Raw genomic sequence first — 27,012 nt, 5'->3', positions numbered from 1 at the left:
CAACGACGGGAGGGCAGATGAGCCCACAAACAACCTTAATTAATCCGGACCAAACTAGCGGAATGCTGTCACAATACCACCATTGAGTAAAAGAAGGGCAGGAGTAAACACTGGAGTTGTGTAACTCACCTCTTTCCAATCAGAGCGGCTCTTGCATAGGAACCTCCCCCGGCCCCGGGGGCATTTATAGTCCCGCTCTGCTCCTCACTAATGTTGCTTCAGCATCTCAAAGTCTGAGCAGTCAGGGGTCCACACAGCGGCAGGATTATGGCACCAGGAAAGAAGGTATGTGATGTTCTCAGAGGATTCCTGCAGTCTGTCTGTCTGTCTGTGCTAATTATGGTCAATACCAAACACACACGCATATATAACAGATGATTACACTGATTCCCTCAATTCAAGACTCAAAATTCACGATTCAAGGTGTTTATTGTCATACATACAGAAGAAACAAGTTCAATATCTCAATATCTATGAGCCTCAGATCAACGTCTCTTAACCATTATTCCGAAATTCCAACTTAGATATTTGTAAATATACATTTTAAGTTTGCACTGAGATGTTTAACACACATGTAATGGCAATAAAAATAATTAGTTGCCAGTAAATGATGGAGATTAGATCACAGTTTGTCTCGTTTTACCCAAACCTGATAGAAGAAGTTGATCTTTGACAGCACATTGGGAACGAGCAGGTGCAGCGCTGCAGACCTGAACAGGCACGCTTCTTCCAAGGTCACTGATAAAAAGAAAAAAATTCTGCTCATCACCGACTGAGCCATTTGTTCATTCTGACAGGGAATTTTGGAGCGTCTCAACGCAGGCCAGGTTGTGATCGGCGATGGAGGGTTCGTGTTTGCTCTGGAGAAGAGAGGCTACGTGAAGGCCGGTCCCTGGACCCCAGAAGCCACAAAGGAACATCCCGAAGCAGGTATGAAGGACCTTTTAAAGGCGGTCCTCTTGACTTCCTACACTTCCCCGCTGACTAAAATGATCCACTTGGATGCTTTTCTCACGACGGGACCTTTTTGACTTGAAGTGCGGCAGCTGCACAGGGAGTTCCTGAGGGCGGGGGCCAACGTCATGCAGACCTTCACCTTCTACGCCAGCGATGACAAGCTGGAGAACAGGGGCAACAAACTCACCTACACTGTAAGTTGGAACAAACCTCTCGTTGTCTCCTCTCGGCGTTGGTGTAACGCTAGTGTGGGTGGTTCTCCAGGGAGCTCAGATCAACGAGGCCGCCTGCGATCTGGCCCGGGAGGTTGCCAATGAGGGCGACGCCCTGGTTGCTGGGGGAGTGTCTCAGACCCCATCTTACCTGAGCTGTAAGAGTGAGAAAGAAGTGAAGGACATCTTCAAGAGACAACTGGATGTGTTTGTGAAGAAGAACGTGGACTTCCTGATCGCTGAGGTAGAACCTTTCCTTGAGTCGCCCTTTTCCTGACTGGTTCCAGTCCCTGTTTATACTAAGTGCTGGCGACTCTGTGCTGCAGTACTTTGAGCATGTTGAAGAGGCCGTGTGGGCTGTGGAGGTGTTGAAGGCGACAGGAAAGCCTGTTGCCGCTTCTCTGTGCATTGGACCCAAGGGAGACATGCACGGCGTGTCCCCAGCAGAGTGCGCCGTCAGGCTGGTCAAAGCTGGTGGGTGCACGTCTCACCCGCATGCCCAGTATTAGTCCACACAACAACAGCAGAGAAGCCTCAAACTAACTGGTCCCATGATTCCTAAACATCGCACGTTCCTCTCCAGGTGCCCAGATCGTTGGAGTCAACTGCCACTTTGACCCCATGACCTGCGTGGAAGCTGTCAAGATGATGAAAGAGGGAGTGGAGAAGGCCGGGCTCAAGGCTCACTACATGGTGCAGCCCCTGGCCTTCCACACCCCCGACTGCAACTGTCAGGGATTCATCGATCTGCCAGAATTTCCTTTTGGTAAGGACCGCTTAAAGATTGGAATGTTTCTGCTGGTGACATGTGTGTAAGTAATGGATGTAACTGGTGGCTGCCCTCAGGTTTGGAGCCCAGGATCCTGACCCGCTGGGACATGCACAAGTATGCCAGAGAGGCCTACAACGCTGGGATCAGATACATTGGAGGCTGCTGTGGATTTGAGCCTTATCACATCAGAGCTTTGGCAGAGGAGCTGAGCCCTGAGAGAGGCTGCCTCCCAGTCGGATCAGAGAAACACGGCAGCTGGGGTGCTGGTCTGGAAATGCACACCAAGCCCTGGGTCAGAGCCAGGTCAGAACGAGCTCCTGTGCAAAATGACGCAACTTCCACAGAGATCTCAGCCTTGAAATGAACTTCTTAGGCATTCCTTGATCTGAGTGTTCTGAGCTTTCACGCATTTTTGTCTCATTCAGAGCCCGTCGTGACTACTGGGAGAACCTGAAGCCAGCCTCTGGCCGGCCCCTGTGCGCCTCCCTGTCTGCTCCCGATAGCTGGGGTGTCACAAAAGGTGACACTGCCCTCATGCAGCAGAAAGAAGCAACCACAAAGGACCAACTGAAGCAGCTGTTCGACCGCACCAAGAGCCACTAAGACAACTCTTCTCCTTCAGACCATGCAACATAGTCGAATCAAGCAAAGAGTGTGACCTGGCAGTGCACGGTGGTTTGCACTGTGTCTGTCCAGCGCTGCTGCTTACACCCATGAAATCTCCTCTTGAGACTGTGATTTGAACGAAGCCACAGTGAGTTCCCCACTCACAGTAGGTGTAGCACCGTGTCAAGATTGGCAGCTTTTGGCTTTTCGTGGACCAGTTTGTGGAAAGAAATAACCTTGAATAAAACGTGAATTGGTTACACAACTTTCGTTACATTTCTTTATATCAACGGTCATGTGGTGTAAGAAAATGTGTGTTTTAGACAAAAAAACAACAACAAAAAAACAAACAAAAATATACGTACACTTTATGTTAAATGGTATATGTATGGAAGTTGTATTTTTGAACTATTTAGAAGATGCGCCACTGGACAAAAATGTGTCCATGCATATTGAGAAGAGAACATTGGTGCACATACAAATATTATACTCTTTGTAGAGGAAACAATGTAGTAGAATAACGTCACGGTGACAGTGATGGGGATTAGAGGGTGTAGTACACCGCCTGGCCATCGGGGGCGGTGTTTCAACGTTACTGCCCTTTAACAGCAAACATTTCCCATCAGCTCTAAACTGTTTAAACTGGTTCTATTTTTAGGAGAAAAAAGGGAGAAAAAGATACACACCTTTTGAATAAAAATCTCATAACGATCCACTATATTAAGGTAAACAATGAGAATTTTATTAGAAGATAATTTCACGGAACTGTAAATACGTCGGTTGTCCTCAGGTAACTGACAAACATTTTAGTTCTATTATATTCTATCCTACCTCCAGTGTTGTAACGTTTTTTAATGTCCTGTTACTTGGTCCATCCTTTCCTAAAGATGATCTCTGTAAGCTCTCTGGTCTTTGATTGGACGCATTTTGATCACCTGACTTCCTCCCACCCCCAGAGGTGAGGGGAAATAAAATATCGGCTTGGTTTCATCTGTTTAACACAAGCGGTTGTGTTTTGACATTTTAACATACAGACAGTCATCTTGCTTTAATGAGAAATTAAGCATTTAGTCACTCGTGGACCGCGAATACATTTTCATTGCAGGATTGAAAACGTATTTTATTGGTCTATTTTTGTGCGTCGCAGTATTAAGGTTGCAGAATGCCATGAGGACGTGACCTTGCAGAGCAACACCTCGGACAACACCCTTTGCCCACCATCGGATCCCCGGTGAGATAAACACAGCGATAAGATGTTTTCTTTGAGTATTTATCAGTCATTTGGGGTCTGGTGCTCACGTGTCACGAACACTCTTACCGTTCTCCAGAAACTCTTATCCTAGTGATAATTTTCACCAATATCCTATCGCACCATCTGTGCAACGACTATAAGACTTTAAGACTACTGAACTGTACTAGAAATGACGGGATAGTTCTCATGGACTTCTCATAATCACGACAGCGCCACCGTGTGGCTTGTGTCAGTTGTTGCAGAGGGCATTTGTTTAATACCGGAAGTAAAGCTGAGGTCATCATGGGGAGTAAAGTCAGCTCCAAAATGGCTGCTCCCACCGCCAGAGTTCTCCAGGTAATTTGCCTCTCATCTATCTCTAATTGCTCCGGAAGAATGTATTCTAAGTTTGGGTCATTTTCCACAGTAAAAAAACGTACCATTTATGCCGGTTTAGAAAAGTCTTGACGAATCACAACATTAGCACCGCCAGCGGCTCCCTGTCGTACCCTTGTTGGTGTCCTTGTTAAACCACAGATTCATATCTTATTGGCCAATACAAACGTAATATTACGAAATTTAGCAGTTCTGTCGACACATATTTGGAGTCAAAGCTCGACAAATATCGACACCAAACCCGCCTCACGCCAGAAATAAATATGTACACGTAACAAGGAATATTATATTTAGGCTGCGTTTGTTTACCTTGAAGGATGCTTAGCTCGGACAGCTTGCTGCAGGATTTTTATAAATGAAACCGTGTCAAGTATTAAGATTAATGTTTAGTCCCTGTAACACAGAATGTGCATTAACTGTCTAAAGTATTTGCATTTATCTGTTGTCATTTGTCTTGTTAGCGGGAGCTTGAGGATCAAACAGCTGAATTTTTTGTGTCTGCAGGTTGTTCGGCCTCATGCTCCACTCATCAAGTTTCCAAATCGAAACGACGTCGCAAAGCCTAATGGTGAGTGCGCATTGTACCCAAAGGAAGCTGCTCCTGTCTATCTGATTACTTATTGTTCTTTATTTGTGACGCTTCCCCCGTAGCCCAGGAGGCATTGAAGGCATTAGCCGTTAGCTTCTCCCCGAACAACACAGTAGATTTACCTTCAGCTCCACCTCCACGTTCACAACCTCGTGCACCTTTGACTCCACTTCCCGGAACGCCAGACACGCTGGTCTCTGTTCAGCTGCTGACCTCAAGGTACCGCAGGAGACCGCTGGCGCTGGAGGAAATGGAATACATTCAGGTGAGGGGAGCATCCTCATGTGGGGGGGCTTGAATTTAGTTGACAGTTTGACCTTTTGAAGGCATCAAGGTCAGAGGAGGTTGAGCAGGAAGTAACTCGTAACCTTTAGAAATAAAGCTCCCGATTTAACCTGCATCTGAGTAGTGTTGATGGGATGTTTCAGTGTACGTGTATCTTAACGGGGGTTTCTACCCTTTCCCTTGTGTTCTCGTGCAACAGCGCGGTGGACCGGAGTGACAGGACCGTCACCTGTGAGAGCACTACCCGTCTTTACTGTTTTCAACCCAACCTAGTGCCACATAATGCAAAATAAACCAGTACACAAATGTTCACATGTATTGTACATATGTTTGTGTTTCACATTCATGCAGCTGTTTGTCAAGAATTAAATCCATTTGAGTTACATTTGCATCAAACTATATATGGATTCTAGCACAGTTGTTCTTGCTCATTATAGTTTTATTTTGCTGTGCCTGGTAGTCAAACTTGGATGTTTAAGCATCTAATATTTAGATGGTGTTTGTCTGACCCACTGGATTTAGATGATTAAAATGTTATGTTTTGATTCAAATGTCTCCTCCGTGTTTGAACAATACACCCAGGTCAACACAGTGACGATGTTTCCAGTCAGTGGGGTCACTAGGGGTTAGTTTAGAGGGGCTGAAACCATTTACTGATGTAGAAAACACCAACATCACTCAAAATCTAGTCCATGTTTCTCTGTGACCTCATTTTCATTCAGTACCTGCAGCATAGGTGTTTAATACACACGGAGTTGAATAGAAGAGCATAAGATGAGAGAAAAAAGGTTTTTCAAGAATGTATTCATCACTGCTGCCAGTAAGAGTTGGCTCCGGTTAACAGAAAGTCCTCTAAAGAACGTTGCTCCGTAGCTAGCCTGGTCTGAAATGCATTGCGAAGGTCCTGGTTGTTGGATCGTGCACTCTTTCCCATCTTCTTTCTTCTGGACGACTTCCCTCTGGAGGATCAGCTGGGCTCCCCAATGACTGCATGGATACACACCAAGAAACAGGAGCTGAGCTCATTCCTGCATGATTCACACCAGTAGATGATAATAAACCACTTCTCCATCTCTGTTCAGTTTTGTGCTGGTGCGCTACATGTTTGCAACTCGGGGGCCGAGCCCCCCCATTTAAACCCAGCGACGCCCCTTTTTGCTGTTATTCTCTCCACACAAAAGCATTTCGGGCTGATTTTCTTTGTTTTATTGTCACCAGAGCTGGCATGCCTGTATAGTAAACATAAACAACACTGAAGCGTCACAGTAGTGCGGCAGCCACAGTCGATACGTTTCTACCTAGGAGATTCAGCAGACTGGAACCTGCGGCAGTTCCAAGCTTACAGATATAACAGATGAGCGCACACTTCACCCGTCCCAACGGCAGATTGTCAGATTAAGTCTTGGCTGAGAACGTCGCGTCTGCTCCTCCTCCTCACGCACGGCGTCGCAGAACAGTCGGAGGCGAGTTTTGCGTTACTAAGTGTTAAAAACTGAACGTGTAGCTCCCAAACAGATTTACAAAAATACCTCTTGATTCTCCACACCGAAGACAAACTATGGAGGGGGGGGACGAGTGCAGGATATTTGGATATTAAACACGAACGACAACAACCGTGTAGCCACAAATGGGAACAACACATTTACATCGATTATGTCGTGACCGAAGCGTTGTTGTTATTTCTAGTGTGATAATGGCGATCAGTGCTTACATATTCTGCTAATGCCGGACAAAACATTGCACTTGAACGTCAGCAGCCCTGAAAAGGCTCCTCAGTTACTCTGCTCCTCCAGTTCGTCGAAAGCGAGTAAGAAGTCGGCGATGGTGTCCACCACATAGTCGGGCACCAGACTGCGGTCAGAGGTCAGCTCGCTGTTGCTGTACTCCTGGGCCTCCTCCATCTGAGACACGCCGGTGAGGGTCAGCACGGTGTCCAGGCCGCAGTTGGACCCAAACAGCATGTCGGTCTGTAGGCGGTCCCCGATCATCAGGCACTGGGCCGGGTCGACCCCGCTGAACTGGCTGGAGATGCACTCGAACATGAAGCGGCTGGGTTTGCCGATCACCGTGGCCTTGCGACCTGAGGCCACTTCCAGGGCGGCGGTGAGGGAGCCAGAACCTGCCCGGAGCCAAGGCAAGAACAAAATCCTGCATGTCAGTGGACGCAAAGCTCAAGAGGTCAAGTCGTCAAACACAGGGAGGCTCTTCAAACCAAATCTGGATTACAGATTAACCAGCCTGGCAACACACGTCCTCTTCCCGAACTATTGGGAAATATTGCTGACCTGAGTTTGAGCTGGTGCTCTGCACAAATGTGCACTCGATTTACTCATTTATTTTTGCACAGTGTGCATTTTGTAATTAGAACGGTGCAAATTGAGCCGCCGATCATTTGTAATGAACCAGGTGCTCACACTGACCACAGCGGACTAGGTGGTAAATCACAACCGTACCTGGCAAAATCCTTCCGCTTGACAGAGGGTGCCAGGGGTCAGTGTCTGTGGCCAGGAACAGACAGTCCGGGTCCCTCAGGTAGCACGAAGCTTTGGCCAGTTTGAGAAAAGTCATTTTGTCATCGTGTCCCACCAGCACCGCTTTGACGTCCGGAGCCAGGGCGCAGTCAAAGATGGTGGCGTTGGGTTCGTCCGTCTCCTCCACGCAGGGGATGCCCGCCTCCTGCAGCTCCCTGCGCAGCCCGTCGCAGCCGATGACGAACACCTGCCCGCAGACCTTGACCACGTCTCTCAGGTAGAGAGCCGAGCAGTAAGACGAGCTGAAGATCTGCTCCAGCATCACGTCGGTGAAGCCCAGGCGGCAGAACTTGTGCACGTAATTCTCCCGGGGCCTGGTGGAGTTGTTGGTGACGAACACCACGTTTTTGCCACGTCGGATCAGCGAGTTGACCACCGCCACGGCGCCCGTTATCGCCGTCTCGCCGTTCCATATCACCCCGTCGCAGTCGAAGAGGATGAAGTCCTTCGTCGCAAGCAGATTTCTGATCTGCGGACCTCGAATTTTCTGGCAGCCTTTGAGTCCAAAGGCGCCGGCCATTTCGGCGTTTTCCTCCGTGTTTCACCTGTTACTGGTTCCCCATAGCAACAACTGGGGCATAATGTGTCGGGAACGCCGGGTGAATAAAAACAAACCGATGCCGAGGAATCACATTGCAGAGTCCTTGATATGATTACATACAGCAGGCTACGCAGAGTCTGGCCACGCCCATCCTGTCAACACTGGCCAATCAGAACAGCGCGCACCGACCAATCATATTCTTCCGTCTCGCAGCGCTTCCGCCTCCATGAAAGCTTATTAAAAAAGGAAGGACGGGAATTCAGTACTAAATATTGAAACAGCGGATATAAAAGAGGTTGAGGTAGAATTTACTGGTGCAATTTGCTGCTTTATAGAAAGCCCAGGTACCAAAACAATATAATATGTAGGCACCAGCTGAAAAGAGGAGTCGCAGGCCAGAGGAGAAAAAAAATACTCCAAATAAATGTACACAAGCCAGATTTGAATCCAAACGGTTTTGAAAAGATTTGTGTAGGTGCTAGAGTTCTTTTAGTGAGAAGCAACGCACAATTGAGATGATTCCATTTGATTTGAGCAGACTATTTTTAGACTACGTTATGATTTTAAAAAAAACTGTAACAGGGCGACTTTCATTCTCATATACAGTTATTCATTTATTGATACAATGGGAATTCACCCTTCAGGACAAGATTTAAGGTTTGTTCTCCATCGGAGCACTAGATGGTGCTGTAGCAAGCATACGCTCAAAACTAGAAAAAAGGGTACACATTAAAGACTCCACATTTTATTATGTTCCTTTTCGACACACTATTGTGTCTTGTTTAATGTTTTGATAAAGCACAGGAACTCTGCAGTCAAACATTAAGGAACACCATTTCAAACAAGAATAAACTATATTAGTCACTAGTAACAGCCTGCACCAGTCTGCCTGCCTACAAGCCCCCAATAAAACCTGCACCATTGTTGTTTAATGACGTGTCCCTCTTTTTGTTGGGTTCTATTTTTCTTCCATTCTCAGATTTTCCTGCTCTGTTTGCATTCTTGTTTTCTTCTTCTGCTTCATTAAAATTTCACCATTTAAAAGAAAAGGTCCCCGCGGTCCTGTCCTGTCCTGCTCCGGCTGCTTTGTCCTGCCTGTTTTGGATTGCGTGCAAAAGACAGAGGAAGACTCACTGGCACCTGCAACTGCCAGACAGACAGACAAATGAAATGCAGGAAAGGAACGGACAGCTGAATAGAAAGAGAACAAGCTGTCCTAATTGGTCATTATTTTCTTTCTAATCTATATTTTCCTCCCTGCTAACCCCCAACACAGATGTGAGGAGTGGGAGGGAGGATGGAACAGAGGGGTCTGGCCCTGGTCTGGTCTGACCAGCCTGCTTTTGTGTTTTGGGAGAGGAAGGAGACTCAATGAGGAGGATGGGGGGTTTGGATTAAGACTTGTAGGTGCTGCAGGAGCCTAACAACTTACAGGGGCAGCAGACCATAAAGACAGACGCACTCACACGCTTGGCCCAGTCCAGTGTTCTGTGTTTCTCTGTAGAATTTGCCAATATACCCAAATCAGGCATCATGATTGACAGAACTATAAAACTTACTTATTTCTGTTCAGGAAAAAAAACAAAATTTGCTGCAACCTGCGGCTGTCGTGTGTGTTTTGTCACCCTTTTCTGGGGAAGTCAGGTCAAAGGAGCATAGAGGTCTTGGACATGGTGGCGCTGGTGTACAGATGGATGTCTGGGTGGTGCTTGGAGGGGAGCGAGCAGGACATTAAGGCAACAGACTCTCTCAATGCAGCTTCAGTGCATAAATCTACTTTCTATTTTTTCAGGGCTTTGTTTGGTGCCACCATAACACCAGCCTGGTGTTATTTCTAAACATGGCTTATGTACCTCAGTATAAACAGCGTCTTCATCAACGCCTGCACCGTTCCCCGGTAGAGACAGATGAGTTTTTTCATTAGGCCCAGCTACTCTTTTTTCCAGTCCTTATCCCCCTTTGTCTTTCTCCTAAAACATCTACAACAGATAACTACGAGTCCACAAAGCACCAGTGAAAAAAGAAGGAGCAGGTCCAACATGTATCTCTGGTACCACGGGAGCGTTAGTGAAGCCGGCTTTAAATGGGCCCCCCCTCTACTGTGCAGGATGTGTTCCACCCAGTGAATGAGTCGAAGGGCTGGAGGGATGGGATGAGACCTGTGGATCCTGCTGAGGGACAAAGCTGAGGACTTGAACCTAGGAGAACATAATTGGTTGGGAAGAACACGGAGAAAAAAGAAGATATTTGTATATAGTAATACAAGAACATGTTTTAGTGACAGAAATAAACAGAGCGAATGAACACGTGAAAGCAAGTTTTAAAATCAAAGGGGGAGAGGGTTGCGTAATTAGTGAGATTTGCCTGGATTCAGAGCTGATCTCTGCATCTACGTACCTCCTGTCATGCATAAGCGTTTGAATAGCGGAGCGTAGCCGCTCCCGGGTGATGAGTGTGGGTTTGATGGAGAGTCCAAGTCCCTTTGTTTCGGCTCTCACCACATTATCAAATTGGTCCCCGAACAGAGGGATTGCCAGCACTGGAACAGCATGGTACACCGCCTGCAGGAGGCTGTTTTGTCCACCGTGGGTGATGAAGAGACGCGCTTTTGTGTGGCCTGGGGTAAACAGAGAATCGAAACCTCAAAAGGCTGATTAATGAGTGAGTGTCTGGATGTAGTACAGAGTGATAGTGTTTCAACGTTGGATGTTTGAGGGCGCAGACATGAGCAGATCTGAGCTTTCACAGCGAGTCTAATAAGATTTGATTACTGAGCATTTACCAGCAATGTTTGACATATGATCTCTTTGAAGCTAAAGAGCATAAAACAGACAGATGTAAGCTAGAGTGGTCAGAGATTTTCTTTTTGAGACAAAAACAAGCATTATGTTAGGAGAAGCAGATTGTTGCTACCCAGCAAGTCATTAAGAGGCAGCCAGTCCACCAGTCTGAGATTTGAAGGCCTGTCCAGATGCGACGGCCATCGCTGAGGATCATACCTGCGAGCAAAACATGGCGGGCTTACAAACTGTTTAATAATCTGGTATCAGTTAAAGAAAAAGAGTGATTTCAGATCTGTGTCTTCTTTTTGTTACCGCCATAGTACACCCTGTGGGACTTGAGAGAATCCAGCCACCAGCTCTGTCAGCAGAGGGTCCACAGAGATGGACGACACCATTGACCCCAGAGTCACAATAATAAAACCTGCATCTCCAAAACTGGAAATCCACAACTCAAGATCCTGAGGGAGCAGTGAAACTCAGGAGTGTGAGTGAGAAAGACGGAGGGACAGAATCTCATTTACGTATGTATTTGTGTATCGTGTCCACAGACCTGTTCGGGAGGCTTGGCGGGCTGGTTCAGCAGCCCCCCCACCAGCACAGTGAAGGGTAGGAGAGGCTGGGGGAACTCCAGTGAAAAGTCGGTGTTGAATGCCCAGAGCTCAGCTCCTTCGTGTAGATCTTTCAGGCCATCAGGAGGAGACTCCAGGTGGCGTTCAGCGACTTCCGCAAACGTTGACCACACGAGTTTCTGACCTTTTGTACGAGATGTTTACAATCTTCAAACAATGCAGACAAAACCAGATGAACAGCCTGGGAAGTCACGTTGAAATACTCCTACCTACAGGGGCCATGAAGGAATAAAAGAGGTTCTGTGCACGTCCCCAGAGGTTCATGTGGTCAGACAGCTGGGAGCCGAAGACTGGAACAGAGGCGATGGAGCTGGGCAGAGTGATGGACAGAGGACCGTTCAGACTGCCAGGGTAAAAAGCAACATACTGGACGCCTGGAGAAGGGTGAGAGAAAGGTGCAATCAATAAATACTCAAGCTGACCCTCACCTCTTTATACTTAATCCAATTAAAATAGAAGTATGAAACATCGACATGTTTAAATTAGTGCCCTCTGCCTAATCTCTTGTGCCAAAGCAACAAGAATGCTGTACTGAGGTGTCATATAGTAGGAAGCAAATGCTGCGATAGTAATGACATCAAAGTACCAAGTTTGCGCGCCAGGATGAAGGAACAGGGATTAAATGCATCGAGGATGATGACGTCATAGTTCTCATGCTGAAGAAAAGTTATTATCTCTTTGTTTTCTAATAGCTTGTCACACTGGTGAGACAGGTGTCCCATGAACTTGAGAAAATTATTGAAGGTTTCTCTAAGAGAGGGAGAGAGAGGGAGAGAGAGGGAGAGAGAGGGAGAGAGGGAGAGAGAGAGAGAGAGGGAGAGAGAGGGAGAGAGAGGTAATGCTTAATTTCATTTCAGCAACACGAGATCTTATGTGATACTTTGAACATGGATATAAAAGCCTGCAGTATGAGTAGTCAATGAGACACCTCAGGTGATTCTCTTTACATATACCACAAAAATATTTGCTGTATTTCATCTATTTTTTTTTCACAAGGATGCAAAGCTTATCTACTTCTATGCTATATGCTTTTAATGTGATGCAAGTGACAGTCATGTTGAGAAAAACAGCCCCATAGAGACGTTTTGATACCTTCCCAGTAGAAACTGTGTTTGTTGCTCCAGAAACCAGTCATTGTATTCCTTAATGTATTTATCCCCTAACGACCAGGCGCTCTTCTGGTAACTGTCTGCACCGCCCACATAGGAAAAACCTGCAATATACCTCAGATCATGACACGTGGCTACAGCCGGATACAGAGAATGAAACACGTTTCCATGGACGTACCCGTGATCACAGGATTGCCCAGTTGTAAGAGCATGCGAACATCATGGCCATGCTGGTGTAAGTTTTGAGATATTTCATCGAGTAATAGGTAATGGCTTCCTCCTACAGGAGAGAAAAGAGAATCGATGCGTCTGAACGCAAACTCTGCTCCTCATAATTTCCCCCTGGAAAATCCTGCATTTTTCATTGTTATACTCGTGACAAACTTTTACTATATTTACTGGTGTGTAACAATCTGCTGTGATGTATACCGGAGCACAAATTTAGGATGGAAAATAGTTTTATTAATCACTTCTGTAGTACTCACCAATTAGACAGACGGTCAGGATTTTGGCAGACTGAAGCAGCGGAAGAACCAGAAGCGGAAACATCCATAATTGAGTCTTCATTCTGTTATTAGACTAGTAAAAACTGAGCAGCAGCCAAATTCCTCTCCAGGTAATCACCCAGCTCAAAAGATGAATTCAAGGAGACGTAAAGTGTCCCCTTTAACTCACCAAAAAGGCACAAAAGTGACGTTCAGTGAGAGAGAAAAGTCACACGAAAACAGAAGAGAAAAAAAGGGCAGAAATAGATTTTTTCTCAGTGTGTCGTTTTTCTTTAAATCAAATTCTCCTTTGAGGCAAAATTCTTTAAACTTTTCTTTATAGTCAAGCTGATGGAGTCCCAAAACCTCTGGTGTATCCTGTAAGCTCAGTCGCACCACAATCCAGCATTAAAGTCCTGCTTTATCCAGTAATAATCAGGAAGAGTTCGGCCTACGTAACGTGTGCGGGTGGCTCTAAAAGGCAGATACCACCAACTGCAACAGCCCTGCTGCAGTGATAATAAGAATGGAGGGAGGGAGAGAGGGTGGTGGGTCGGGGAGGTGCGCTCAGTGGTGGAGGGTTCACCAAGCCGCCATTTTATTAATTTCTGTATCTAGGCTGCTGATAGTATGCAACCAACCCAAACTGTGACAGGTGACCATTGCTGATGATGCCGACCACCTTCCTCTAATGACCACAGGCTAATCGTGCCCTCTGCACATCACATGAAATTAAATTTCACAGGATGACAGGCCTTTGCTCTGTATGAACCACGGTATGGGTTGTGGTCGTGCTGGCCGGCAGTTGGTGGCAAGTCAGGCTTGACATGTAGGTTATGTTGGACAATGCGCTCATTGTAGCCACAACCCTGGCTTTTCTGTGTCAGGGAGGTCATTACAAAAACAAGCCAGTTAGAAAAACTGGTGAAGTGTATCGGGAAGAAAAAAAAAAGACTCTCTCCGTGCCAGGCAGTCGTGTTGTTATTCCAAACTTCTGACCCGAGTTAGCCTTTTCTACATGCTGCAGTGAAGCATGCTAACACGTCTGTTAAATCAAGTAAAAATAATACGCTCAATCAGCAAAATGACTGATCTTATTTGAGATTTTATTTGGAAAAAGTGTGTTTTGAGTACAAACTGCACTAATGCAACTCATGTTATGCTATCATGAAAAAAAGGAACAGAACTTAATATGAAAATTACATTTTAAACAAATTATCAATCAGTTCAATTACACATTAAAATTTACATTACACAACCATTGTACTAGACCAAATATTGTACTGAACTAAATCAACTAATCAATTTAGCAAATGGCCAATAATAATGTCAAACCATCTACAAGCCTGACAGTTTAGAGGAAGAATGTCCCATCAGCCCACAGGAAACTCACATCTTGGTGAATGACCAGTGGATCCACTATCGTAGTCATCAAATTTTACAGTCCTGTGTTTACAGGGGGTGTTGAGCTGTTGGCTTTTCCATCATCTCCACAGGACAGCAGCAGGTGAGGAATGTCCTGAAGGACACAGAGCAAATTCTGAGAAGGACAGTGGTGCGCCTTCTCTGCTGCTCTAAACATACTCAGAAAAGCTCATTTTATTTTATTGATTTTATTGATTTATTATTCAATATCTCTTCATTTCTTATTTAAACCACTTGTTGCACAGTGTTGTATATTATGGTAGTTTTTATCCAATTATGTTTCAGCTGGGTTGTGTCTTCGGGTTTTATGAGGCCAGCTACAACGACTGTATTTTTTAATTGGCGGTAGCTGGAGAAGAGAAAACTTAGTCAGAACCCAGACAGACGCCTCACTGAGCATTAGGCTCTATGTCCATAGAACATACAGCAGAGCCATTAGGGTCTTCGTGAGAAAATAGAGGATGGATTTTATTTCCAGATAAGCAGGCGCTGTCAAGGAGATCCATGATGGTGAGATCCAGCATTTTATTTTAAATGTTTTCCTCATTTTACTCTGTCAGAATGTGGCTTCAGTCACAGCTGAGCCTGTTCATGTTCAATTGGGTTGCTGCTGCCTATTCTCAAAAAGAAATGCTGTTTGTTTTCAAAGAATAAATTGGGTTTTTTAAGAGGTCAGTGTTAAGACCTGCTCGACTATGTGTAACTGTATTACTATTGTGTAAGTTTGATTGGATATTGCATATTGGTTCTCTGTGTAATTTAGGAAGGATTAAGTAGGAAGTTACTGAAGGTCAAGACATAAAATGAAGGTCCACCATAGCCTGAATCTGTAAGTAGCAGTAGAAATTTACAAAAACTCTCCTTCAATGAGCCTAAAAAATGTATTTTAAATGATTAATTTAAGCAAACTCTTTATGATAGAAAAAGTACCACTAGTTGGTGACGGGTTGAGTTCTCTATCAGGCTCTGGATGAAAGGATGCTGAGAAAGAACTGAGAAGGGGACACAGTCCTCAGGCCCGTACTGCAGCTCTCTAAACACACGGAGCAGGTTCTGGAGGCAACACAGTTAGAGAAGATGATTACAGATCACTTCGAAAGCTGGTATGGATCTAGAGGAGAGCTGTGTATGAAAACCATGTGAGCAAGGTGAAAAAGTCCTTTGTGTTAAAGATGTTGAGGACCAGTTTAACTTGAAATCCCAGTTTAACCATTCATAGGGCAGTACCTCGTTGTACTCCTCTTGACTTGGGCCATCTGATGGCAGGGATATGTCATCTGTTATTTTAGTAACTTTGTGGCAGACGACAGCAAGGAGAGCAGGGATGGACACTTCCGGCTCTTCAAGGGACGAGCTTGAGTCACACAGAATGGCTGCTTCCCTGTAATTCTGATCCAGGTCTGAGGAGCAAAGTTCTGTAGCCTCATCAATACTGGGCAGAGACTAAAATAAAACAGAAAGAAATATTAATACTCCACTCTAACAATCAAACATGTGGGTGCAAAAATAGAAATGAAAACAGAAGAGGAGGATAAAAAGGTGATAGATGGTTTTGCAAATGAGTACAAAGACAATTTTATTGGTAAATGGGATGAGTTACTTTGACAAGGTGGTTTGGGGAGGGGTATCTGATGTGTTGCCCCAGCACGACACTAAGTGCTCTGATAAAGCCCTGTCTGGGGTTAGGGTGGGCTGCGAGGTACTGTAACATAGACACATAGTCCAGCTCTGGTGGCGAAAAGGAGTGATCAGCAAACAACCTAAAAAAGAACTAAGAAGAAATAAGAGTTTATTTTATTGGGACAAATTCATTTTTACTTGCATTGTAAAAATAACTCATCATCGATAGTATCGTGTAATTCTGTTTGGCCACCTTGCGTAGATTGGTCGGGCGGTCATAAGGGAGAGGCTTGGAGGGGTCCTCTGGCACAGGCTGGACACTCTCGCTGGAAAACCACAACTCTGTCTAATGACAACAGTGGCAGAATAAGCCAGTATAATAGATATTCTTATGTGCAGTGTGATAGGTTTGAATTTAAATCAAAGTGAAATGTTACAAAAAATGCATGAATTATTTCAAATTTTAGAATTCCAAGACCTTAATTTGACTATTTAGTAGTCATTTGCATTTATGGAAGGAGACACTAACCTGGAGGTACTCTGTCTCATTTATATAGCCCGTATGCTCAGCATCTATGGATTTGATGTGCTGGAGCACAACCAACAACTGTGATAAGGAGGGAATGGGCCACGGCAGCGCAGCACACAGCAGAAACCGGCGCCAGTCCAACAGTTCATATTCGTCCGTTAGCAGAGCAACAATCTCCAAAAACTGAGAACAGCAGGAAATCAAAAAGGGAAATCCTCCTGTAAGCTGAGTGTCTAATTTGATTGATAAAACAATGAAAGTGCAATGGTTTTCTTGGCTTTAAAGTAGCCTGTTCAAATGTCATTATGTATAATCTGACACACAGAGAATTACTTTCTGTATTAGTGTGTTAATCCCTGGAATATTCTCAAGAATACCTGCGATTCACTGAGCTTAAACCAGGCATCAGGCAAGCTGCATACATCCATGCTGATAATCATCATATTCCAAAGTAATTTGGAGAACTCTGAACTGGGCATGAGGCCTAAACAGTAAAAAGGATGAATGGAGAGAATTAAGCTGATGAAAGGACCACCAGACTCATTAACCTAACAACAAATTATCCCCTTTAATAGCTACCTAATGGAGCAACAGCATGAAACTTTTGGTAGACTGACTCCAGTTGGCTGATAGTCAGGGTAAATCCTGAGCTTGTCTCCATGGAAGGTGGACGGGGAGGAGGGCTCGACACCTTCTGGTGGTGTTCTTTCATGTAGAAATCGGTCCCATCCTAGACAAAAGAATATAAACACTTGGTTAGTAGAATAAAAGAAAAGAAATTATATGCATATTTTTGAAAACTTACAACCACATCGAGTGATTACATACCAGCACCACCTCATGCTGCAGTTTATTAGCAGCTTCTATGTGGTGGCGTGTCACATCTGCTAACTGCTCAATGCTGAAGAAAAGGAGGTAGAAAAAGTATATAAAAAACCAACCTTCAACTCATTCATCTACAATTAATGATGCAAATTCAGGCCAAACTCTTTCTGTGTGCTAAATAACTTATTCTTCTTGAAAAAGTTGACATGATGATATTTTCATAGTCTCAAATGTGGCATAAATAGACTTTTACAAGGATGGGATTTGACATGAAATCTGTTACAGAATAAACATATCATCTGTCACATTGCACACATTAATCTATTAATCCATCCAATCCATTAATCTACATTAATCATTAATCTTACCTCTTCATTCCTGCAAGATTGTGCTCTTTTAACCACTTCTGCATGCAACTGCTGGTCTGTTTAGCACTGCTCTGCAGTGATTTCACCATCTGGAGACCATGAGCTTTGATGAGAGCAATGCGGGTCTTTGCTGCCTTTTCTGGACACATGCAGGAAGACAGATATACTTGTCAGCATGTAAACGAGATACTGCACACACAAATTTTAATGTTGCATGGAAGAAATGTATACGCACACAACAAAATAACACTATAGTAGCCATAATTATAGACAGTAGATAAATAACAAGCTAGAAAACGTTGTATCGTTGTAATGATTCACCCATTAAAAACTCCTCAATCGTTACATTTGTATATTTGTGGATACCTTCATGATCCTGTGCAGCTGCATATTCTTTATATATTTTGGCTTCAAACTCTTGGACATTGTTTGTCTCTAATCCATTGTCATGACCATTGGGTGGTGAATCGTCTGGGGGCAAGATAGGAAGGAATAATAAGATGTGTGTTGGATGAGTCTTATTAGATAAAATAATTCTCATTGCAAGACAAAAGAAGTGCCTCTTTGCTTTAATGGTTTTTTATTTTTATTTTGAGCCTGGAGGTGCTTTGCCTTTCCCTCATCTGGAAGACTCTGGTTTTCATGCTGCTCTTCTGTCTTCCCCTTGTGGGCTATATTTGACATCTAACAAGTTCAGTAACAAAAGGAAATATTAGAATATTCAAACTGTGGGTTTTATCTCCAGCATATGCTAATAAATACAAACAAAGAGCATTACCAAATTACTGATGGTTGTCAGCGCCTCCTCATAGTCAGATATCAGTTTCTTAAATGGTGGATAGAGTGGGGGAAAAGGAGAATGGTTACATTTTTAAAACTTCACATTGACACAGGCTATATACACAAGTTGACTATTAACTATTTTGTGCTAAATATGAAAAACCTAAATAGCCCCATCAGTGGGAATCAAAAATAATCAGTTAATTGTTCTACAATAATTCAATAATGAATCGATAATTCATTCATTCATTCAATAATTCAATGTCAGATGAAGTTCAAAATAAAAATAACATAAGTCAAACAGTTAGATTTGATAGAGGATTGCCTGATCTTGGCATTTGTTAAAGACCTTTGAGGAGTCTGGATATCTGAGAAGGAGAAAAAAGAAAATCAGAAAATCAAGCCAGAATCCTTTATGTAGAATGTTAAAAACTTTATGTTCAATAGTTTGAAGAAATACGTTCCAATAATAATAAAGCATTCCTATTGTTCATTATTAATTTATGTTTTATTAATGTGTATATTAGTATCTAAACTGCTATTAATTCAAGGTTCTTGCCTCTCGTCTTGGTGCTGCATTTCATCACTTTTTGTGGTATCCAGGAGGGGGATCGGAGACATTTTGAAAGGCATCTCAGGCAGTAGCTGATTGCTCATGCTGAGATAATAAACCTTAAGAACAGACATGGTGGTCTGAAAGCGCTGCAACTCCTCCTATACAATTGAAAGTTATTACACATTAACAAAAAGCTGAAAATGATCTGAAAACAAGAGAAGGCAGGATGCACAAATATCCTGCCTTTTCAGCCAAAACTAGACCAAAATGCTACCTGCATGAGCATAGAGTGATTGTTGACAAGAAGAGCCATGTGTTCCTCAAGAAACCCTTCACCCATGACGGCGCTCATCTCTTTCTCATCCTCCATCTTACGCTTGTTACTTATGTCCCACAAGCATTCACACAGCTCCTGAAGGAAATATTCAGAAATTTTCAATGAAATGATAATATCAATTCGGTTTAAGGCAGTTGTAGTAGTATAACTGAATTTCTCATCCATACATCCAGCCTCAGATGTAGCTCTGCTTTAGTTTCCTCATCTTGTCTCATATCATCAGGTATGCTGTTAAAATCCTTCTGCCACCGAGAGACTGACTCCTGCTTCAGGTCAGGACGTTTCAGGAACTGCTGGTAGTCCTCTCTACAACCGTAAATAAAATAAAAAAGATTTTAGGGGAATGTAAATGTCACTCTCAATACATTTACAGTGCCTGATGCAGGGGTTGGAACAGTAGATGTAGATTACCTTATGTTGTTTAGGTGATGGCTAATAATAGTGTTTTGTGAACGGAACTGTTGCATAACTGTCGTTATGTTGTTCACATAAGAGCAACACATTGTGTCCCAGTGGGAGCACAGTTTCTCCGGGATCCCCTAGAGACAGAGAAGGGGAAGGTCAGGTCAGAGGGACACAGGAAGCTAAACAAAGATCTCTATCATGCCAGCACAGGTACAAAACTACAGGCCTGGAGACCACCTGGTGGAAACCCCCAGTAGTCACATCTCAGGTCTTGTAGTCAGGCTCAATCCTGCATCACGCTATCACCCAGATTTACAATTGCAGCTCTACAGCCTTAAGTAGAATTTGTGTCTTACTGTTGGAACAGGATCGTCCACATATTCCCAGTTGGATAAAGAAGCTGAAGTTGTGCCCGTCTCATGCTGTGTCTCAGGGACATCCTCACAGTTATGAGTGGTCCCTGAAGACACTAGCGAGTATCACAAATGTGGAATTAATCAGGGGAAATTCACCTCTTGGAGAGACTTTTGGAGGGTTTGTAAATGAAAATACCTTCAGTTTGTTGTTCCTTCTGGTCAGCATGGGACTTGATGGATCCAGGGGCATCTTCTGAGTGTGGCTGGTCCACTTCCGCTCCCTTCAGGTCAGACTCTTTTTCTACCAAACATAAATTAGTGTTGACAAAGACTGAACATATTGACACAAAAATAAAGACCACTGACCCTCTGGAATTTGCATCATGGCACGCTGAAGGACACACTCCAATCTCTTATAAAGCTCCTCCTCATCAGCATCTGCATCAACACGAACTAAAATATTTTGCTTCTTATCAAACCATTTCTCCAGTTTTGGCCAGGCTTCCTGAAAAGCTCTTAACCTTTGGAGGAAACAAACATTATATTTTAGACACAGATAAAGTACCGTAGAAGAAATATCTTCAATTCATATTCCCTTTGCTTAATTTTTTAATTACTTCTGTTGAATCTGTCCCAAATACAGGGTCCTCTCATCTGGCATTGAGCTTGAAGCAGCACCATCTGTTTACACCATGTGTGGGGGAAGTAAACACATAAATGCTGATTTACTGTGTAGCTTTTGGTGCACACATGTACTTTTTCCAGCTACAGTGAACTGTACCTATATGACTGAATGCACGTTGAACCACACACTCATCAGGGATATCTAACAGCACAACCAGGTCCAGTACAGGTGCTGGTGGTGAGGGAGGTTTGGGAGGATTGGGATCAGCAACAAGGTTTATTGTGATGCTTTCTACAGGATCCTCACAAATGCCCCCTAGAGCTTTCTCCAGCATATGAGCCTGAGCAACGTCTGCTGGAAAACCATCAAGGATCCAGCAGGACTGAGTTGGAACCTGTCTAGAAAGATATAACAAGTATTTTAGTGTACACATAGTGACTGCATGTCCCTTACTAATTATGTAAATAATGTGCACAAAAGGAAAAAAATGGGAATTTTAATTAGCAATACAGTTTATATGCTTACCTAATAGCGTGAACTATAATATCTAGTAAAAGCTCTGTAGAGATGGTCTGGCCTTCCTTTAGCTTTGCTTGTATAGCTGCTCCCTGCAGGGCACGCGTAGACGGCTGTGAAAGAGGGATCGACCTTTTAACGCAAATAACAGATTTCAGCAATCCAATGCACATTATTATTTGTCTTTGTCCTAATGTTGTCCTCTCTTTTGATATCTTTTGTGGTTGTCTTCTTTGAATCTACTTCCTAGTGTAAAGCAGTTCTTTATTTTTTTGTTTTTGCTTGTTTTGTTTCTAAAAATTGGGTCGACTTTTATGTTCATCTTCTGTTCTTCTGTGTTTTTGGTTCGACCTAATAATCTTTCATATGACCTGACAGAAAACACTGAGTGAAAAATTCTAATATCCAGTTCATTTAAATCAGCATTTAAAAAAGAAAAGCAAAAAAACTCTGAGGATGTTAATGTTCAACATCCTTTTAAAATACATAAAGTTGGTATCCTGAAACACAATCAAAGAAGGTCAGTTTTATATTATGTCGATGATGTGCAACACAGCTATTGCTGTTGCTGAATTAGAGCTACGTTACTGGTATTGATATAAATAAGATGATATTTCAGACTGTACATTCAGCAAGATGCAAAAAGGAATGCACATAAACAAAACTTACTGTTGTGGTACTGTCTACAATCTCCATATCTGTGTTACAGGCTGAAACAAATTATTATAAATGTCAGTATTCCATAAATTGAAATGTATCTTACAATGTAAATCATAGGTAGCGTGAAATAAAATCCCACAGTTCTCAACAACTAACCAGGTGTTGGTGTCAAAGAGGATGGAAGTGGCTCATTGTCTTCATTTTGCTGCTCTGTGACCTGCAATGATTTTATGCACATTGCTACAGGTGAAAGATGAACGTTTAAAGCTACGTGTCGACAGATGTGAACATTTCTAACATAGAGACTGTTGTAAATTGTGAATGTGCCAAAAAACTGCTTTTAAAGAAAAATGACTATCTTGAGGAGTGATATAGTGCTTTTTGACTGACCTCTCCAATCTCATATGCATTCAGTGCCTCCGCAATAAGTGTATCAGCTGATAAGATATAGATTCCATGTGCTACAGCCAAAAGGGAAGAAAACACAAGTGCATTTTTATAATATTTGAGATATATCTTAAACTTGGGTTTAAGCTGAAACCTGAGTACCTTTGGAAATCTTGGACAAGCAGGTGGTCTTTCCAGAGCAAAACTTTCCAAGAACACAGGCCTTCAATTTAAAGGGAGGAAGTGGAGGTGAGGAGGGAGCCACTTTTGGCTGACATCTGAAGTTCCTCAGTCGACTGACAATGTGTCCAAGAATATTGTTGTTGGTCAGGGGAATTAGGGGTTCCCCTTCATCATTTGGTAATGCCCACTCACCTACCATGCTCTGAGAAATACAACATATCTGTGACAGAGGTCTTCAGGTATAAAGTTGTTCACAGCTTCAGAAAAAATAACCTGTTTGGCTTACTTTGATTAAGACTTTGATAGCAAAATCGGTGCTTATTATATCATCTACTTTTTAAATGTTCTGAACTCACAGCATAGTCTTCATAATCCAGGTCATTGAGTATATCCTGCCTCTTTTGTTCTACAGGATCAAGTGGTGTGAAAAACTCAAACCCTGGCTTCTGGACATTCAAGTAATAGAGCGGAAGTCCTTTCAAGAGCATTTCCTTCCACACTCTTATCTGCTTCTCTGGAATCAAACTGCACACAACAGAAAAAATAAAATAAAGGAACACCACTTGACAAATGATAGTGTGGATAAAATTACTTTTGAACCACACGTTACGGAGGTTTGAACTAAGACTTCCTACATACACAAATGCACCTGAGCTATAAAAAACATTTTACTGTCAAAATTTTTAGAGTGTTGAAGGCAGAGCACATCTGTGCAAATATCTGGTGGTGCAAAGAAGTAGACAGACTGTTGATATCTCTTTTATTTACCCACTAATACATATATCTTGATATGTTCAAATGCTAATAGTTAATTTCTTTTACTAGTCCTATTATCACTGACACCATGCTATTTTTCTAAAGCCAAGAGGATACATTTCTAAATATTAAACATTTTCTAATTAAATATGAACAAGCACAAAGAAATAAGTTTGCAACACAGTGACATACTTCTCAGTCAGCTGATGATATTCTCCAACCTTGGTGGCAAAGTCAATCATCTGTTCCACAATGTCCTTGCAGATGGCAAAGTGCTTTTTGTATTTATTCTGAGCTCGTTCAGCAGAAATCTTTTTACAGATTTCAAGCTCCTTTTTCATTTCTTCAACCCGTTCCAACTTAACCTGCTGAGCCAAAGCCTGAACAAAACGCCGACCAGAAAGATGAGAGGAGTGGGGAGGCAACATGCAAATGTTCTGTTAGACGCTGCTGTTAGACTAATTCACGAGGGTGAAAAAAATGTTATTATATTAAGGGAGCCCCTTTGTCATATTTAGCTTCAAAACATGTTCAAAAGAGTGGTGTGGTTTTTTTTGTAAATTTTTAGGTTATTAACATTAAAATTTGCCATCTTAGAAATATTTGAATAGGTAAATGAAAATATTAAGTGTTAAATGTGGATATGAAATGCTTTATGTAAATGTATATGTTCAAACTAAATCTAAATGTTCAATCTAAATATAAATGTTAAATTCAAATGTAAATATTCAATTGAAATCTAAATATTCATTTGAAAAATATCTCAAGTCATCCTAAATATTCAATTAATGTTAAAGGAAGTACCGGTACTATAAAAAGCCTAGGAGCTTTTACTGTGTTTACAGAATCAAATGAATTAAACCTAAAGTATAACTGGAAATGAATATTTGAACATTTGTACCACACTTTTGAATAGGGTTTGAAGCTAAATTGGACAAGGTTGCTCTTATTACAAGCACCTGCTTTACAAATTGCACCTCATAGTGAAGCCACTTAGTGTGCAAAACACAACTTTATATTTCAGGCTACAGAAAAAGTTCATTGAATAAATGGTCTTATTTTTCAATAACTATCATAGAACAATCTTCTTCAAAACTACCAGATAAATAAGATAAGCACAATGTCCCTTACACTAAGTAAAATTCTATGAGGCATTTATCCTAGAAAATATTTTGCTTCATATTACTTTATAACCTTTTAACTGTCAGCAAACCCAAAATCAATTGCATCTAATATATCATGATTCAACCCTGTTACCGTGGATACAGCTTAAAACAAACAATACAACAGTGATTTTAATCTTCATCCTTTTTCTTCTATCTCACCGCCTCCCACTCCAGTGCTTCCTGCAAGTCCTTCTCCCTCCTCTGCCGGTACTGCTCTTCTCTGAACAAGCGGTTCTCCAAGATCACCTCTTTCTGACGACAGATCTGGAGGAGCTGAGCTGCTAAACGTTGCTCGTGCTGCGTCTGACGCGTTAGACGCCGCACCAGCTGCTCATCTCGCCGTGTCTCCTGTTATGAGAACAGGGGCCACACGTCATGATTTCATTATGATCTCTATTGACAAAAGGAATATGAGTGAGATGATAATGAGGATTTTCACCTCTTGAGCTTCACATGCTTTCATCTGCTCTATCATGAATCTCTGCAGCCTTTTTTCCCTTTGCTCACGAGCTACAGCATTCTCATCCAACCTTTTTCGGATATCCCTTATAAATTTGTCATTAGATTGTAAAGTAATTCGTGTTTCTTTTCCTGAAACACCCAAATCCTGGTGGTTGGTACTGAGGTGATAAGCTCCAGGAGAGGGATGGCTGCTACAAACAAAATAATTCAGAATATTGAATGTAACATTGAGTCACCATTTCAGGGTATCTTCCCTTCCCTCACCTTGAAGAAGTAGAGATGTATGTAACCAATTTCTTCCTGTTTGTTTCAAACTGGGAAATTTCATTTTGAACAATCTGCTTTGAGAAAATGCACAGTAGGAATGATTATTTCTTTTTTTCCACTTGAGATACATGCAATAATCACAGAGACAGAAAGTGTTAAAACTGTGAAATACATTACTTTAACACTATAACCAGAGCGTTGTCAAAGTCATAAATTCTATGTACATTGTGGACATAATGTGATACCTCTGCTTCCTGGACCTTTAGTTGGTGGAGATTTTGCCGCCTCTTTGGGTTGTGCTGTGATGAGTAAGGTGGTGGTTTGGGAACTGGGACAGCAGTGGCCTGGATAAAAAATTACAGCGCTACAATTCTTCCAGAGTCAACATATACAATACCCCACTTATTATTAATAACATTAGCTGAGGTTTATTTGTCTCAGTAACAGCAGCATTTATGCATTAACCTCACGCCCAAACAAGGAAGATTATTACTTTACTGTATTCTCCAGTACCTTCTCTGTATTTTTAATTTCCAGGATATTGCTGCCTTTGGGCTGCCTCCTCTGCTGAGCAGAGTTCATGATGGGAGGGATCACCACAGATCTGGCATTTAGTTCCTGACGTTTTTCTTCATAGAGCTTAGAAACTTTCTTCAGCTCTGCATCACATATCCTCACCTGATGTAGCTGCTACGTAGAGAGAGTCGGCTCAGTTTTCTACTACTACCACATTCATATAGTACACACACAGTCCATACATACATCACAACAAATGTCATGATCTTTTTTGTGCAAACCAGCAATGACTGTAGGCTGCATGATTCCTCGTACTTGTGCTTTCTTCTTTTTACCGAGTGAGAAGTAGAGCTGGTAAAGCAGATGTGTGGCTACTCCCTGCTTTTCCTGTATTATTGCTTGGGCTTTGTTTGTGTCAAAGGGGATCCCGAGCAAATGGAGACTTGGCTCAATGCGTGCAAAATTGTTCAATTTGGAGACAGAGGTACTAGAAGAAAAGATGTGAGGTTATAAGGTTTGTTATACGACAGACAGACAGTCAGTCACATAGAACTTACTCTTTGTTCGTGAACATATTGAAATCTTTCTGCAACTGGTACTTGAAAAGAACCTCGCCAAATAAGTAACCATTGGAGAAATTCTTGTCAAGGGAATTTGGCTCTGGAAATATGAACATGAAACCATTGAGCAAAATTATTAACATTATTCAACATATTTACATACGTTTATGTATCATATCTACTTTATGCCAAACAAATTATTTGAAATTATTCTTATTTAACCATCCGTGTCTGTAGCTTAGTTAGCATTAGCCTACTGCGCAATTCTACACAAGTTTGAACGTATTTACCAATAGCTAGCGAAATTCGAACTTCCTCGTTCAGCCACTTGCACAATATATCCGACATTTTCCACCTTTCAGACTCCGCTCACTCTGAAAATGTACGCGTTGACAGGAACATAAGACTCTTAACGAAAATACTCGGCGGAAAAACTCCTAACGACCTGCTGTTGCCATGGCGACGCATCAGCTGCGCCTTCTCCAGCGCTCGTGACAGAGGGCGTGTCTTCCTCGCGCCGTGTTAGTCAAGGTCGATAACTTTACATCATTCATTTTAAAGGTGCAAACGCTCTTTATGTTGCTCAT

The 27,012-nt window shown here is 42.7% G+C and overlaps 5 protein-coding genes across 7 annotated transcripts; 2 read left to right on the top strand and 3 right to left on the bottom strand.

Moving 5' to 3' along the window:
• The first annotated feature begins 123 nt into the window (after positions 1-123).
• On the top strand, positions 124-2,812 carry LOC130526444 (betaine--homocysteine S-methyltransferase 1-like). The gene is made up of 8 exons (XM_057034114.1): positions 124-285; positions 798-930; positions 1,039-1,151; positions 1,222-1,413; positions 1,496-1,643; positions 1,753-1,935; positions 2,016-2,244; positions 2,367-2,812. Exons 1-8 carry the CDS (start codon positions 268-270, stop codon positions 2,542-2,544), a joined length of 1,194 nt encoding a protein of 397 aa, XP_056890094.1. The 5' UTR covers positions 124-267; the 3' UTR covers positions 2,545-2,812.
• pdxp (pyridoxal (pyridoxine, vitamin B6) phosphatase) lies at positions 2,015-8,255 on the bottom strand. Of its 2 annotated transcripts, XR_008950746.1 has the most exons (3): positions 7,502-8,255; positions 6,760-7,167; positions 2,015-6,035 (listed from the first exon to the last, which is right to left on the bottom strand). XR_008950746.1 is itself a non-coding variant. In XM_057034119.1 (2 exons), the coding sequence occupies exons 1-2, from the start codon at positions 8,097-8,099 to the stop codon at positions 6,821-6,823; spliced, it is 945 nt and encodes a 314-aa protein (XP_056890099.1). In that variant the 5' UTR covers positions 8,100-8,254; the 3' UTR covers positions 6,232-6,820. The 2 variants fall into 2 exon arrangements, 1 of the variants encoding a protein (XP_056890099.1); XM_057034119.1 differs by lacking the exon at positions 2,015-6,035 and having other exon boundaries at positions 6,232-7,167; positions 7,502-8,254.
• Positions 2,960-5,599, top strand: mrps36 (mitochondrial ribosomal protein S36). 2 transcript variants are annotated; one of them, XM_057034120.1, is made up of 5 exons: positions 2,960-3,778; positions 4,033-4,135; positions 4,679-4,742; positions 4,826-5,028; positions 5,248-5,599. In XM_057034120.1, the coding sequence occupies exons 2-5, from the start codon at positions 4,082-4,084 to the stop codon at positions 5,263-5,265; spliced, it is 339 nt and encodes a 112-aa protein (XP_056890100.1). In that variant the 5' UTR covers positions 2,960-3,778; positions 4,033-4,081; the 3' UTR covers positions 5,266-5,599. The 2 variants fall into 2 exon arrangements, with proteins under 2 accessions (XP_056890100.1, XP_056890101.1); XM_057034121.1 differs by having other exon boundaries at positions 4,010-4,135.
• A 375-nt stretch (positions 8,256-8,630) lies between the features above and the next one.
• Positions 8,631-14,061, bottom strand: LOC130526443 (UDP-glucuronosyltransferase 3A1-like). Its single transcript, XM_057034113.1, has 10 exons — positions 13,127-14,061; positions 12,820-12,921; positions 12,625-12,745; positions 12,119-12,282; positions 11,742-11,906; positions 11,454-11,656; positions 11,216-11,361; positions 11,034-11,119; positions 10,518-10,737; positions 8,631-10,318 (listed from the first exon to the last, which is right to left on the bottom strand). Exons 1-10 carry the CDS (start codon positions 13,206-13,208, stop codon positions 10,051-10,053), a joined length of 1,557 nt encoding a protein of 518 aa, XP_056890093.1. The 5' UTR covers positions 13,209-14,061; the 3' UTR covers positions 8,631-10,050.
• Positions 14,062-14,211: 150 nt separating this feature from the next.
• On the bottom strand, positions 14,212-26,915 carry spef2 (sperm flagellar 2). Its single transcript, XM_057034106.1, has 38 exons — positions 26,716-26,915; positions 26,423-26,525; positions 26,112-26,352; positions 25,863-26,039; positions 25,595-25,693; positions 25,347-25,423; positions 25,060-25,273; positions 24,780-24,968; positions 23,647-23,834; positions 23,055-23,223; positions 22,678-22,900; positions 22,519-22,589; positions 22,285-22,345; positions 22,138-22,178; positions 21,478-21,581; positions 21,109-21,350; positions 20,945-21,008; positions 20,694-20,848; positions 20,524-20,628; positions 20,328-20,440; positions 19,978-20,105; positions 19,734-19,872; positions 19,504-19,641; positions 19,233-19,387; positions 19,023-19,041; positions 18,672-18,719; positions 18,454-18,577; positions 18,260-18,364; positions 17,894-18,032; positions 17,529-17,601; positions 17,280-17,430; positions 17,078-17,184; positions 16,701-16,883; positions 16,425-16,517; positions 16,152-16,322; positions 15,779-15,994; positions 15,482-15,604; positions 14,212-14,645 (listed from the first exon to the last, which is right to left on the bottom strand). The coding sequence occupies exons 1-38, from the start codon at positions 26,771-26,773 to the stop codon at positions 14,565-14,567; spliced, it is 4,887 nt and encodes a 1,628-aa protein (XP_056890086.1). The 5' UTR covers positions 26,774-26,915; the 3' UTR covers positions 14,212-14,564.
• Positions 26,916-27,012: the final 97 nt, after the last annotated feature.

The sequence above is a fragment of the Takifugu flavidus genome, chromosome 5, assembly GCF_003711565.1.
Source record: "Takifugu flavidus isolate HTHZ2018 chromosome 5, ASM371156v2, whole genome shotgun sequence".
NCBI lineage: Eukaryota > Metazoa > Chordata > Actinopteri > Tetraodontiformes > Tetraodontidae > Takifugu > Takifugu flavidus.
The sequence above is the reverse complement of the archived record's forward strand: the minus strand, read 5'-3'. Positions and strand labels throughout refer to the sequence as shown.

Coding starts and splice junctions, on each gene's coding strand:
- spef2 (XM_057034106.1), bottom strand. CDS start 26,773: ATGTCGGATATATTGTGCAAGTGGCTGAACGAGGAAGTTCGAATTTCG. Junction 26,353..26,422: donor AATATGTTCACGAACAAAGA/GTAAGTTCTATG, acceptor CTTTTCTTCTAG/TACCTCTGTCTCCAAATTGA. Junction 21,351..21,477: donor ATTATAGTTCACGCTATTAG/GTAAGCATATAA, acceptor ATATCTTTCTAG/ACAGGTTCCAACTCAGTCCT.
- mrps36 (XM_057034120.1), top strand. CDS start 4,082: ATGGGGAGTAAAGTCAGCTCCAAAATGGCTGCTCCCACCGCCAGAGTT. Junction 4,136..4,678: donor CCACCGCCAGAGTTCTCCAG/GTAATTTGCCTC, acceptor TTGTGTCTGCAG/GTTGTTCGGCCTCATGCTCC. Junction 4,743..4,825: donor CGACGTCGCAAAGCCTAATG/GTGAGTGCGCAT, acceptor CTTCCCCCGTAG/CCCAGGAGGCATTGAAGGCA.
- LOC130526444 (XM_057034114.1), top strand. Junction 931..1,038: donor AAAGGAACATCCCGAAGCAG/GTATGAAGGACC, acceptor TTTGACTTGAAG/TGCGGCAGCTGCACAGGGAG. Junction 2,245..2,366: donor AAGCCCTGGGTCAGAGCCAG/GTCAGAACGAGC, acceptor TGTCTCATTCAG/AGCCCGTCGTGACTACTGGG.
- pdxp (XM_057034119.1), bottom strand. CDS start 8,099: ATGGCCGGCGCCTTTGGACTCAAAGGCTGCCAGAAAATTCGAGGTCCG. Junction 7,168..7,501: donor AAGCGGAAGGATTTTGCCAG/GTACGGTTGTGA, acceptor GGCTCCGGGCAG/GTTCTGGCTCCCTCACCGCC.
- LOC130526443 (XM_057034113.1), bottom strand. CDS start 13,208: ATGAAGACTCAATTATGGATGTTTCCGCTTCTGGTTCTTCCGCTGCTT. Junction 11,362..11,453: donor CCGCCAAGCCTCCCGAACAG/GTCTGTGGACAC, acceptor CTGCTCCCTCAG/GATCTTGAGTTGTGGATTTC. Junction 10,319..10,517: donor ACGCTTATGCATGACAGGAG/GTACGTAGATGC, acceptor ATGTTCTCCTAG/GTTCAAGTCCTCAGCTTTGT.